At 40.6% G+C, this 14,373-nt stretch overlaps 1 protein-coding gene across 1 annotated transcript in view; it reads right to left on the reverse strand.

Annotated features, from left to right (window-relative positions):
* The window catches only part of LOC124803340 (neural-cadherin-like), a 196,133-nt gene that overhangs the window by 142,531 nt on the left and 39,229 nt on the right, over nucleotides 1–14,373 (reverse strand). Inside the window, exons 5-6 of the mRNA XM_047264525.1 lie at nucleotides 9,646–9,879; nucleotides 1,382–1,554 (exon numbers count right to left, since the gene is read on the reverse strand). Coding sequence (XP_047120481.1) covers nucleotides 1,382–1,554; nucleotides 9,646–9,879 — 407 coding nt within the window. The remainder of the gene's footprint in view (nucleotides 1–1,381; nucleotides 1,555–9,645; nucleotides 9,880–14,373) is intronic.

The raw sequence follows: 14,373 nt of genomic DNA on the forward strand, positions 1-14,373 counted from the left end.
CGGTGTGGGTGAAAGAATTTGCCCGGCAACCGACCTGGATTCCGGAAAGGGGACAGAAGGTCTTCAGGGTGCAGGTTCTGTGACATGCCAATCAACTTCATCCTCCACTAGTTTCCCAACAGTTTTTTCCATCCCCCTCTCCACACCACCATTACCAGTCACCTAGTTCCTATCCTACACCAAGTCACCCAGCGAGTGTAACACCAGACTCACCATACAACGTTCACCCCTGGCCAGGGCATTTTCATCAGCATGCTCCTATGCCCCGAGTCACCAATGCCGCTGAGGACTTGGAGGAGGACGACATGGACGTGGTGTCCATTTGCAGCACATGTTTCCCCACTTCCTCAGGGGGGGGGGGGGGGGGGGAGGAGTGTGGTATCCACCATTATTAAGTCTCTGCATCGAGAGTGGTGTGCTCCATTACACACGGCTGAGAAACGCATCGTTGGCTGCACTTCTCCACGTGCGGCCCTCCGTCTAACACCGCAGGCCGCCTTCGCGCATGTGTGCTTCAAATCACAGTCATTGGCCACCCATAACACTCAATGATTGGGTGCCCAGAATATACAGTGATCACAGCTGCCGGCTCCATTAACTATGGAGATTTATTTAACACAGCTAGTGATGTCTTCAAACCAGTTCTCATCGTGCTCAGTTCCACTCCGCAACTCGGATGTGCTACACTGTGTTGGACCTACTATTTGATATTGATTGGGCTGGGTTCTGGACTTAGAATCTGGCTGCTATATTGGAACTTGGACTTTAACATTAACTATGCTTAGTATGTCAATGGAGTGGTGATTTCCATCAGAATTCTACATTTTACCACCATCAATTTATATATTTTTCGATAAAGTGTTCATCTACAACTTGGTGCTTGGTGTTGTGTCAATAAATGATGGAACAGTGATATATTTATTGTGTTATTACTGGTTATAAGAGACAGCTATTCTTTATACCTCTGTATGAGTTTCAATTGTATTTTGTTGCATTAATTTCCATTTTCACTTTAAAGGAAATGACGGCTATTCTTGTAAGTCTCAAAATGTTAGATTCACATATTTGATATTATGAAAGTTCTTATGGTCATTGCTGATGAACTATACTATATGCAACTACATCATTAAACATAATCAAGAAAAGAAACCGATGGCAGTACTGTAACTAGAACTAATAGTTGGGAAGAACACAACTTGAAGCAGCAGTGAAAGATAATCTGACAAATCCAAATGCAACTTATATCTCTTTGGGCTGTAAAAGTGTAACAAAGAGGCATTATTCTAAGTGTAATAATCATACTGAGAAATTAGACTGAAGAAAAAAATTAAAATTCATACTAAATTGTAGTAGAAGATCGAAACAAGAAGAAAAACTTTACCTTAAACTGAAACGTGTTGGATTCATCCTGATCACGAACAGTTACAGTAAGAATAGGCTTTCTTGGAATATTATCTCCATCCGTCTCATCCACTTCCACAAACCATTCCAGTTTAGAAAATTCTGGTGGTGTGTCATTCACATCTTTCACTGTGATTGATACAGTTGTTGTTCCTGTCAAAACAAGTAAACATTAATTCATAGACCTGTTACTCTAACTGCACAAATATAAAACATATTTACAACATATACTCACACCCATAAGATAACAGATCCTCAAGACCCATGAAATGACTTACTGCAATAATATCACGACTGAAAGGTACCTGACAACATTATGTCACATGATGCAGTGATGTAGGTACAGGGTGTACAGGAAATTGGAGACACACCAAGGCTATCATAATGCACCTCTCCACCACTAGGATATTTGACTTCAGTGCAGGACAAGAGGCAATTGCATGGCAAGACAGGATGAACAGTGGCTCCCTAAACGGTGGATCAGATCAAGCAGCGTGTCCTACAGAAATTCCTCCCTCAACCTGACAAACACACTGAGGAGGTCTGCAGTCATCCATGTTGGTGGTGTGAGAGGTGTAAACCTTTGGTCTGAAGTGTCTTTTGTATTTTCAACTACAGGTATTCATCCACCATGAGAGCACTATGTGATTGGGCTTTACCTTCAATTCAAAGGAACCCAAGGCCATATTCGCCACACCAAAGGTGTACTGAATATCATTATTACAGACTGCAGTTGTCACAGAACCCATCAAATTATTGTTATATTAACCTCTTCCATTTACTGTTTTTTGGTAAAAGTGTGTACAAAAATTTCCAATTCTTTTGTTGCTGAATTTTAAACTTTATTACGATTATATGTTATTCTAAACAGTAGTTTGGTGAACTATTCACTTGAAGAGTAATTAGAGAACGTTTAAGAAAGGTTATATTAAAACTCCAAGTCTACTCATTGCTCTTAAAAAATAACTCTACATAGAATAAAATGTCTTAAAACAGAATATTTCAGTTGAATCCCTTTCAAAACTCTTTGTAGTGTTTATGATAAACAATAAAAATTACACTAATGCAACATCTTTCATATATTCATGGCCGGGTGATAGGCTTTGAAGCATAGTACAATACATGGGGCTACATCACAATTTTCACACATACATCATGATTCCCTCTTACTTTTCTTCGCATTCACATCCCACATATTCTGGTAGGATTCTGCTTCTTACCAGTAGCTGGGATGAAAGATTGGAAATGACAGTCAGTTGTATGAATGGGACTGGTGATCATAGATGGATGACAGCTAATTAAGAAGAGAATTCTTTCCTGTGATATTTGGCTGTGACCTTCTCAATCATTGCCACATGAAAATTCCTGAGAGCCAGTTCAAGTAGATGGAAAAATATCTTTTGGTGTATTTTTACCCTCTTTTCCATGTTACTGGAATGTCTACTATATGTTGGCCAACTTTATCCCATAGTGTTGTTATATGACATGACTGCTGTTGGTTTTATTATGTGTTTACCATTTTCATTTACATTTTTCATTTCAACATTGTGCGTAGCACTCAAAATGGACACATGGCACTAGTCGTTCCATCTCACTTCTGTAGCTTTACGCCTCTCAAAAGCAACAATATCTCCCTTTTCAATTACTTACTGTGAAAGTTGGGTGGCACATCTTCCTAGAAGGTCATACACTACCATATATATCAGTTTCTTAGTAATAAGGCAATATGCTAGTAATGAAGAGATGTAGAAATTATCAACTGTAAGACAGTAGCCTTTATTGAGAAGGGGTTTCATTAGTGTCAGTTACTATTTGAGATGACTGGGGCAGATGATTTACTTTCAAAAGAAAATGGAATACACAAATATTATGAGCTACAGTTTTTGGATCTTAACATTGATTCATATGCATTAATTTCAACTACAATATTCCCGAGGCGAAAAGTCGCTCATTTACATCTCTGAGTGGGGACTACTCAGGAGGATGTGGTCATCGGGAGAAACAGATCTGGCATTCTTCGGGTTAGAGTGTGAAATGTTAGATCCCTTAATTGGGCAGGTAGGTTACAAAATATAAAAAAGGAAATGGACCAGTTAAAGTAAGATATGGTGGGAATTGGCGAAGCTTTATGGCAAGGGGAACTGGACTTCTGGTCAGTTGAATACAGGGTTACAAACAAAAATTGAAATAGCAGTTTGCTGGAGTAGTCTCAATAAAGAATACGAAAATAGGAATGTGGATAAGTTACTACGAAAAGCATAGTGAACACATTATTGTACCCAAGATAGACATCAAGCCCACAGTCACCACAGTAGTGCAAGTCTATGTGCCAACTAGCTCCATAGACGATGAAGAGACTGAAAAATGTATGAATTATTCACATAGTTATGAGAGGCAAAAATTTAGTAGACATGGAGGACTGGAGTTCGACAGTACGAAAAGAGTGAGTTAAGGAAAGATAGTAGATGAATATGGACTGGGGAAAGAAATGAAAGAGGATGCCAACTGGTAAAATTTTGCGTAGAGTATAATTTACCCATTACTAACATTTGGTTTAAGAATCATGAAGTAAGGTTGCACATACATGGAAGAGATGAGACACCGGAAGGTTTCTGACTGATTATATAGCAATAAGACAGAGATTTATTGGTTATGGACTGTAGATTAAAACTGAAGAAATTAGAAAAAGGTAGGAAATTACGGAGATGTGCTGGGACAAACTGAAACAACCAGAGGTTGTTGAGAATTACAGAGGCAGCCTTAGGAAATGATTGACAAAAATAGGGGAATGAAATACAGTAGTAGAAGAATGGGTAGCTTAGAGAGATGAAATAGTGAAGGCAGCAAATGATCAAGCAGGTAAAAATACAAGGGCTGGCAGAAATCCTTGGGTAACACATAAGATGCTGAATTTAAATGATGAAAGAAGAAAATACAAAAATACAGTAAATGAAGCAGACAAAAGGAATACAAACATCTAAAGGCTGAAACTGGAAGTGCAGAATGGCTAGAGAACAAACGTAATGATTTAGAAGCATATATGACTGTGGGTAAGTTAGATACCTCTTACAGGAAAATTGGGACTAGTGCAGCAGGGGATACAACCCGTCGGCTTTGAACAATGACGTCACAAGTCGCCAGAGAGCATGTATTACAGAGATGAAAGAGCTGAGGAGAATGTTGAGAAACAAAGGAATGCGAGAGAGATAAACATTGATCTTGTCAAAAGCATAAGTGTTTTTTGACTTAAAAAAAAAAAAAAATCTCACGAGATAGAATAAACTGATCCTACTTTATTAAGCAATATCTTGTCAAAAGCCGAGAAGCGATTGTTTTTAATGTTCTAGCTCCCTTCAGTACGTAATAAGTGTTTTTTGACTTAAAAAAAAAAAAATCTCACGAGATAGAATAAACTGATCCTACTTTATTAAGCAGCTCCCTTCAGTACCTAATAAGTGTTTTTTGGCTTTAAAAAAAAAAAAAAATCTCACGAGATAGAATAAACTGATCCTACTTTATTAAGCAATATCTTGTGAAAAGCCGAGAAGCGATTCTTCTTAGTGTTCTAGCCCCCTTCAGTACGTAATAAGAGTTTTTTGGCTTTTTAAAAAAAAAAATCTCACGAGATAGAATAAACTGATCCTACTTTATTAAGCAATATCTTGTCAAAAGCCGAGAAGCGATTCTTCTTAGTGTTCTAGCTCCCTTCAGTACGTAATAAGAGTTTTTTGGCTTTTTAAAAAAAAATCTCACGAGATAGAATAAACTGATCCTACTTCATTAAGCAATCAGTAAAGAAACGAAACTGAAACATAACAGCAAAAGCTAAACGAAAATAAGACACTACAAATTTTCTACAACAAAAAATTAATAATCCACATTACCTTAATATCATTACGAAAAATATTAAGTACTGGCCGAATAAAAAACAAATAATTAAGTTAATTAAGTCACATGTTTAATGATGCACCCAATATCAAGCGATCGCTTTTAGATTTACATTCAATTATTTTAATGATAGTGCTTATTAGAACACAGAACTGCTTTATTATCTATTCCTCCAAGTGAAGACATTACGATCTATGACTAAGGAATGACGTCATTGTTCAAAGCCGACGGGTTGTATCCCCTGCTGCAATAGACCCGGAAAATTAAAGAAGCGTTTGGAGAAAATGGGGCCACTTGTATGAATATTAAGAGCTGAGATGGAAAAGTAGTCATAAACAGAGAAGGGAAAGCTGACAGGTGGAAGGAGTACATGGAGAGTCTATACAAGGAAGATGTACTAGAGGGCAATATTATAGAAATGGATGTAGATGAAGGTGAGATGGGAGATACAATACTGCATGAAGAATTTGACAGAACACTGAAGGACCTAAGTTGAAACAAGGCTCTGGGAGTATATGACAATCCTTTAGAACTACTCCTAGTCTTGGGAGAGTAAGCCATGACAAAACTTTCCCACGTGGTGAGCAAGATGGAGGAGACAGGTGAAATACTATCATACTTCAAGAAGAATATAATAATTCCAGTTCCAAAGAAAGCAGATACAGACAGGTGTGAATATTACCCAACTACTAGTTTGATAAGACATGGTTTCAAAATATTAACAAGAATTCTTTACAGAAGAATGAAAAACTGGTAGAAGCTGAACTCGGGGAAGGACAGTTTCGATTCTGGATAACTGTAGGAACATGCGTGGCAATACTGACCTTACAACTTCTTACAGAGAATGGTGTTAAGGAAAGTAAAAGTATGTTTATAGCATATGTAGACTTTGAGAAAGCTTTTGACGATGTTGACTGACACACTCTCTTTGAAATTATGTGGGTAGCAGGGCTAAAATACAGGGAGCAAAAGGCTATTCACAACTTGTAAAGAAAGTAACCTGATGGCAGTTATAAGAGTCGAGAGGCATGAAATGGAAGTAGTAATTGAGAAAGAAGTGAGACACAGTTGTAGTCCATTCCCAACGTTATTCAATCTGAACATTGTGTAACCAGTAAAAGAAACAAAAGAAAAATTTGGAATAGGAATTGAAATCCAGGGAGAAAAGGTCTGCTGATGACATTGTAATTCTGTCAGAGACAGCAAAGGACTTGGAGGATCAGTTGAATGGAATGGACAGTATCTTGAAAGGAAGATAAAAGATGAACATCAACAAAAGCAAAATGAGGATAATGGAATGTAGTCGAATTAAATCAGATAATGCTGAGGGAATTAGATTAGGGAATGAGACACTTAAAGTAGTAAATGAGTTTTGCTAGTTGGCAAGCAAAATAACTGATGATGGTCGAAGTAGGGAGGATATAAAATGGAGACTGGCAACGGCAAGAAAAGCGTTTTTTGCAGAAGAGAAATTTGTTAACATCGAGTACAGATTTAAGAGTCAGGAAGTCTTTTCTGAAAGTATTTGTATGGAGTGTGGCCATGTGTGGAAGTGAAACATGGATGGTAAAGAAGAAGAGAATAGAAGCTTTTCGAATATGATGCTACAGAAGAATGCTGAAGATTAGAAAGGTAGACCACATAACTAACAAGGAGGTACTCAACAGAACGGAGGGAAAAGGAATTTGAGGCACAACCAGATTAAAAGAAGGGATTGGTTGGTAGGGCACATTCTGGGACATCAAGAGATCGCCAAGGAGGGGACTGTGGAGGGTAAAACTCATAGAGAAGAGTCAAAATATGAATGAAGTAAGCAGATTCAGAAGGATGTAGGCTGCAGTAGGTACTGGGAGATGAAGAAGCTTGCACGGGATGGAGTAGCATGGAGAGCTGCATCAAACCAGTCTCAGGACTGAAGGCCAGAACAACAACAACACGGATACATAACTAACGATAACTGAAGATTCCGATTTTAACTTGTAAGTGATATACTTCCTATGTTTTTGTGTACAGCTAGCTGTTTGTAGTAAATCAGTTTTTCTTTTCCTTCTTGTTATAAGCTTCTGAATAATTCAAACAATCAGAACAGCACATAACATAAAAACAATAAACTGCAGCACTTACATTAAATTCAGCTGAACGTACGAACTGAAGTGACCAACAATACAACAGCTGAATTCAAGTAAGCCCAACAATGTATAATAAATAGCTAGTATTGGCTACAGCAGGGACAGGTGATAGCCGATAGTGCTATCGATATATCGATAAGTTTAAGATATGGTTTGGCAAAACACTGTTTTGATGCGCGAAGAGGTCCATAACTGCCTCCTGCACACCCTCGTCTGACGGAAATCGCCGTACACTCAGAAATGCCATTTTAATAGAGACTGAAGGCGTGATAATCGCATGGGAAGAGATCAAGGCTATAGGGGGGGGGGGGGGGGGGGGCGCTATTGTGTCTCCCACTTCAGTTGATGTGACTTCTGCGTTACCTTGCTGCGCTATTTCACAAAGCTGCTTTTCGGCAGACATGCAGACCCGTACTCATTCTATTCTTCACTCTCCTACGGATGTCTAGCAGTATTTGTTTTTCGGCACCCAAGAAAAGAATAACAGCATGTTCGTCCTGTTTGGACGCATTTGGTAATAACGTCGTCATAGTTCACGTTTCCGCATTTACCGCACGCACGTCGGAAACACACGAATACCACACTAATACCTTGCTTATATACCCGCTTCGAAGTCGCGCTACGTTGCATATACGCAGCAGCAACTCTCTAAAACGGAGACGTTTTGATCGGCCCTCGTATCTTTAAATTGCACCACATGGCAACTAGAAAGTGTGTAATATCATTTAGTTGATGGGAGAGGGGAGGGGGCGGTCGTAACCCCTGGAACCCCCTCCCCCCCTCTTTGGCCATGTACTTGGTGGAGATGAGCAAGTGACCTCTAACTGTAAATCAGTCTCCCTTCTCTATGTGATCTCAGTCTGTTTATTGAGTATATGACACACCTACCTGCCCTAGCAAGTTTGACGACTGTGCTAGGGAATGGCCTGGTGATGGTACTTCGTCAGTTGCCAGCAGACGAAAGTGCTGTCATAGAGTAAAGTACCATAATAATTTTATCTTTTTTGTGAAGGTTTCATACGACAGTTCGTCTACCATGCAGGTTTCTCTATAATGAAAGCGATATATTATCTCAGGAAATCAGTTCTGGCAGAACTAAAGAAGAAAAATTATCCCATTAGCAGTTCCTGTGAACTTACTGAGGCCTTTGATTGTACAGATTGTAAAATTCTATGGCAGAAAATAAAATAGTGTGGTGTTACGATCACTCCTCTTGAGTGGATGGAATAATGTAGCAACAGAAAACTGATATGACAGGTGTATGATTAAACTGGGATTGGTGAACATTAAATACGGTGTCCCACAAGGTTAAGTGCTCAGACTGTTCCTGCTGTTGATCTACATAAATAGTTTACCCATAACACTGAAGGACTCTTCAAAAGCTTTCGTGTTTCCTGATGACTACTGATACAGGGCCCAAAGGTATCCACACTAGACAAAGCAGCAGGATAGCGTAACACACTTAGAACCGTTTCACAGCAAACAGCTTAACCTTAAATTTTACACAAACTCATGTTATGCTAATACAAATAAATAAAAATGATTGGCAACGACTAGAATGGATATCAATGAGCCTACACTGGACAAGGTTCCATATCTGAAGTTTTAAGGCATCCAAATGGATAATACGCCGTAGTGGGACCAGAAAGTGAAAGCGCCTGTTTTGATCTTGAAAATCTGTGTCTCTTTCTTGAAATTCACTATGTGTCTGAGCTGTACACGTAATTTGGCCACACGGTAAATGATACACGTCATCAGTGCAACTAAAAGTTTGTGTACTATGCATAACAAATGCGAAAAAAGGAGTTGTTAGTTACAGAATAAAGAAAGGCGGGAGGATCAGCATTCAAAACTCAGCCGATAAAACCGTTATATTGACGAAAATATAAATGTACGAGAAGGGAGAAAGGCCGGAACACGTCTTGGCACAAAAAACGTTACAAAACAAGTAGCTGGTTGCTGCAATCAACTGTCGTCAGTGATATGGATGAAAAAAATGTTAATATCTTATTAGGTACGTGTTCATAAAAAAAAATTATTGTAACTTTTAGAATGTGAACACAAAATGCAATCGTCGAATAATGAAAAATAGTATTAAATAATGTGCCTGCTGTTCAGCTTGTAGCTCTCTATGTTTTAAAGTATAAATAAATAAGTAAACATGTTATAGCCAGGCAACTACTATTCCACTAAGATCTTTTGACGAGTAGAAACGAATTATAGTTACCTTCCTGGCCTCCTCCGTCTATAGCGACAACCTGAATGGTAAATCTGGGCGTACGCTCTCGGTCCAGGCAGCAAACCACCGTCATTAATTCGCCAGTGTCAGGGTCGATTTCAAACATGGGCGAGCCTGTTCGTTCATCCACGGCATTTTTTTCAATTGAGTATCTCAGTTTGGCGTTGCTTCCTTCATATGGGTCATCATTGTCCACTGCTGTGACGTTCAGAATAAACGTACCTGGCGGAAAAAGACATCGCATTTCGAAGAACTAAGATATTTGGACATAATTAAAAGGTGAGCTTAAAATTTTCATTAAATCAACCGTAATCAAAATACACAATGAGCATAAAAAAATGCGGACACAGGGCATACTAAACTAAAGCATGTTTATCCGCTGCTATCAGCTGATCTTAGTATATATCTGTGAGTGCGGAGATTCATAACATGTTACTGCAGAGCAACGCGTTAAGTTCAAATTTTATCAGAAATAGCAGAAAATAACAGGTAAGCAGGCACTCTCTAGTACATGTCGAACAAGTTACTATTAGACCTTTACAAACACTAGGATTATATACTATAGCCTATCATTGTAATGTCCCAGAAACAAACTAACCTAAATCCATAGTTTCAGTAACAAAAGATTATCTCCTCATGACGCTCACCTGCATAAGAATCACTAAGGAAAACTAAGCAAAGTGATTCAGTTTCTATCCTATCTGCGAGCTGTACATTGAGATTTGAGTTGCATAATCAGATTGGAATCCTGTATTCGATTTCCATAACAGTGACTGCATCGTTCGTATTGTGAGTTCAGTTATTTGCAACGAAAGCTGCACAGAGTTGGATGCTATTAGGTATGCCCCTGGAAGAAGGCGTTCTCTTGAATTCTTTTCTCCAATCTCACATGGTTTAGGTACTTGTTCATTAAATGAGAAGGTACTGGTTAACTTCGGTCATGTTTAATCAGCTGCAGAATATATCTGTTTCATGCGGCAAGCACCTGAAAGCTTTTGTCAGAGTGCGTTTGTAGTGAGTTTGGTCGGTGTATGCGTTACTGATCTATTACCCATCACATGTTTGGGAATCGATTTTAGCTCCACTGTAAGTGGTTCTGAAACGATGTGTGGTCGGTGATCAGACACACGCGTGTTGTGCGTAATTCTGACAGTCCAACTACGTGAAATATTAGTGGTTTATACACTATGTGATCAAAAGTATCCGGACACCTGGCTGAAAATGACTTTCAAGTTCGTGGCGCCCTCCATCGGTAATCCTGGAATTCAATATGGTGTTGACCCACCCTTACCCTTGATGACAGCTTCCACTCTCGCAGGCATACGTTCAATCAGGTGCTGGAAGGTTTCTCGGGGAATGGCAGCCCATTCCTCACGGAGTGCTGCACTGGGGAGAGGTATCGACGTCGGTCGGTGAGGCCTGGCACGAAGTCGGCGTTCCAAAACATCCCAAAGGTGTTCTACAGGATTCAGGTCAGGACTCTGTGCAGGCTAGTCCATTACAGGGATGTTATTGTCGTGTATCCACTCTTCCACAGGCCGTACATTATGAACAGGTGCTCGATAGCGTTGAAAAATGCAATCGCCATCCCCGAATTGCTCTTCAACAGTAGGGAACAAGAAGGTGCTTAAAACATCAATGTAGGCGTGTGCTGTGATACTGCCACGGAAAACAACAAGGGGTGCAAGCCCCCTCCATGAGAAACACGCCCACACCATAACACCACCGCCTCTGAATTTTACTTTTGGCGCTACACACGCTGGCAGAGACGTCCACTGGGCATTCGCCATACCCACACCCTGTCACCATATCGCCACATTGTGTACCGTGATTCGTCACTCCACACAACGTTTTTCCACTGTTCAATCGTCCAATGTTTACGCTCCTTACACAAAGCGAGGCGTCGTTTGGCATTTACCGGCGTGATGTGCGGCTTATGAGCAGCCGCTCGACCATGAAATCGAAGTTTTCTTACCTCCCGCCTAACTGTCATAGCACTTGCAGTGGATCCTGATGCAATTTGGAATTCCTGTGTGATGGTCTGGATAGATGTCTGCCTATTACACATTACGACCCTCTTCCAACTGTCGGCGGTCTCTGTCAGTCAACAGACGAGGTCAGCCTGTATGCTTTTGTGCTATACGTTTCCCTTCACGTTTCCACTTCGCTATCACATCGGAAACAGTGGACCTAGGGATGTTTAGGATTGTGGAAATCTCGCGTACAGACGTATGACACAAGTGACACCCAATCAAAAAATGGTTCAAAGGCTCTAAGCACTATGGGACTTAACTCCTGAGGTCATCAGTACCCAAGAACTTAGAACTACTTAAACCTAACTAACCTAAGGATATCACACACATCCATGCCCGAGGCAGGACTAGAACCTATGACCGTAGCGGTCGCGCGGTTCCAGACTGTATCGCCTAGAACTGCTCGGTCGAAACGGCCGGCGACACCCAATCACCCGACCACGTTCGAAGTCCTTAAGTTCCGTTGAGCTCCCCATTGTGCTCTCTCACGATGTCTAATTACTACTGAGATCACTGATATAGAGTACCTGGCAGTAGGTGCAGCACAATGCACCTAATATGAAAAACATATGTTTTTGGGTGTGTCCGGAGTCTTTTGATTACATACTGTAGTTTGTCTGTCTGGTGTCTTGTATTAACTATGGTTTTGAGATATTTGTGGGATCTGTTTGAAATGTGATTTATTCCGCATGTCAGTGGTATGATCCGAATAATGAGTTTATTGACGAGCAAATAAGTTTTGAATGTCATTGGAGAGAAACAAATAAAAAGTCCCGCATGTTTTCTTTGTCCAGTCTTGAGCAACTAAATTAAGATTGGAGGCACGACTGGCAGTTAGATGGTCACATTGTGGTGTTTTTCGACAGTATGTGGTTTGCGAGAGCCGTGTCTCAAAGAGTATCGAATTTAAATTGTTGCATTTTATTAATCTGTCACGATCGTGTTCGTGTTTGGTTGCTGGAAGAACGTGGGCGTTCCTAGTTCTCTCGCTGCTTCGTGTTCCTCTGTATTTGTTGTGTTCCTGGCGTACCTCGATACTACTTGTCTGTCGATCTGTCGATTAGTGTGTGTCTTCAGGATTGTCATGGAGTGTTTTGGGTGGTGGTAAGGAACACGGCCGTTGTTGTTTGTTGGGTTAACATTTTGTATAGTTGCCCGTATCAGTTATTTTATGGACGTGTCCATATATATTATGTTGTGGCCTTGTGATGCATAAGGAACAGTCGCTGTGGTGTACTTTCCTGAGTGGTTGTCTTAATCTTTCATCTGCAAAACCCTTCACCAAGAACAGTTCTAATTCTTGTAGTCATAAATTAGTCTAAGACGCAGGTTACTTTTAAGGCTACCGCTGTATGCCGGGTTTTATTGCTCATCAGGCAAGTACCTGTCTAGCTGAATCATAGTTTACCACAAGAGACTACTGACATAGTTTTAAGCGACGTCAAACGCTTTATAGTTAAGGAATTGTGAATGCCCTAACTCAAGTAGCTTTCGGTGTAGCTTAGAGTGACTGCTATTGTCTTCAGTGTCTAGTAACTTTTATTACTAAATGGGCACGTGGAAAAATGTTACGTATGTAACTGCTTGTCTGTGAGACCTTGTTCTTAACCACTGTGTATGTAGCTTCACGTTTAGTATTTATTGAGGCCACAACTTCTGTTTAATTCAAATGGTTCAAATGGCTCTGAGCACTATGGGACTTAACAGCTGTGGTCATCAGTCCCCTAGAACTTAGAACTACTTAAACCTAACTAACCTAAGGACATCACACACATCCACGCCCGAGGCAGGATTCGAACCTGCGACCGTAGCAGTCGCGCGGTTCCGGACTGCGCGCCTAGAACCGCGAGACCACCGCGGCCGGCTTTCTGTTTAATTCTTTACTGCTTAAGTTTTATAGCATTACTCAACAGAATGTGTTGGTGCGGTTTTAAATTTGGTCAGCAAGTGGCGTCGTTGCTTGTAGCGAAATCAATTTGCTTACACAGAGCTCTCCTTCAAATTAAGAGTGCTTCCGTTTTTCTTGGTCTTACACTCTGAGGAGTCAAGGTATGTGCGCCGCAGTGCTAGTCCGGCATCTGGCTCGCTCCAAGGACGTCGGGCGTTCCTAATCGGTGTCGTCGGCGGTGATTCGTAGAAGAAATTTGAGAAAAAAGAAAAGAATAAAAAACATAATTATAAAATAAGTTTCTCAGCCCAGCTGACCCTCGGTCGCAAACACACAGCTCTCTACTCCCCAATCACCTTGCTCGCCGTTTCAGTACAGAGCAGAAACTTGGGTAACAGACAGGAATCAGAGAAACACGTTGCTTGCACCAGAGATGGACATTTGGAAAAGAAACTGCGGCATCTCCAAGCTGGATCGTGTACCAAATACCATAGCATAAGAAGGGCTATGAGTGTCGATAAATCAATAATAGACCACAGAGGTGGTATGGACATTTAGAAAGGAAGGGTAACCACCGATGGGTAAAGAATGTGAGACAGTGGACCGCAGCGGAGAGAAGAAAGTGTGGACGACCTAGCAGGAGCTGGAGCTGAGAGGTACGGGACTCAGTGTATGCCAGAGGATGACAAGAAAGCGACAGGCACGATCAGTAAGCGAGAAGCGGCGTCAGCCGTAGAATACTCGCAGCGTGATGATGAATCGTAGTGCAGTTTCTGTTTGTCTCATTATGTATTT

The sequence above is a fragment of the Schistocerca piceifrons genome, chromosome 6, assembly GCF_021461385.2.
Source record: "Schistocerca piceifrons isolate TAMUIC-IGC-003096 chromosome 6, iqSchPice1.1, whole genome shotgun sequence".
NCBI classification, from domain to species: Eukaryota; Metazoa; Arthropoda; class Insecta; order Orthoptera; family Acrididae; genus Schistocerca; species Schistocerca piceifrons.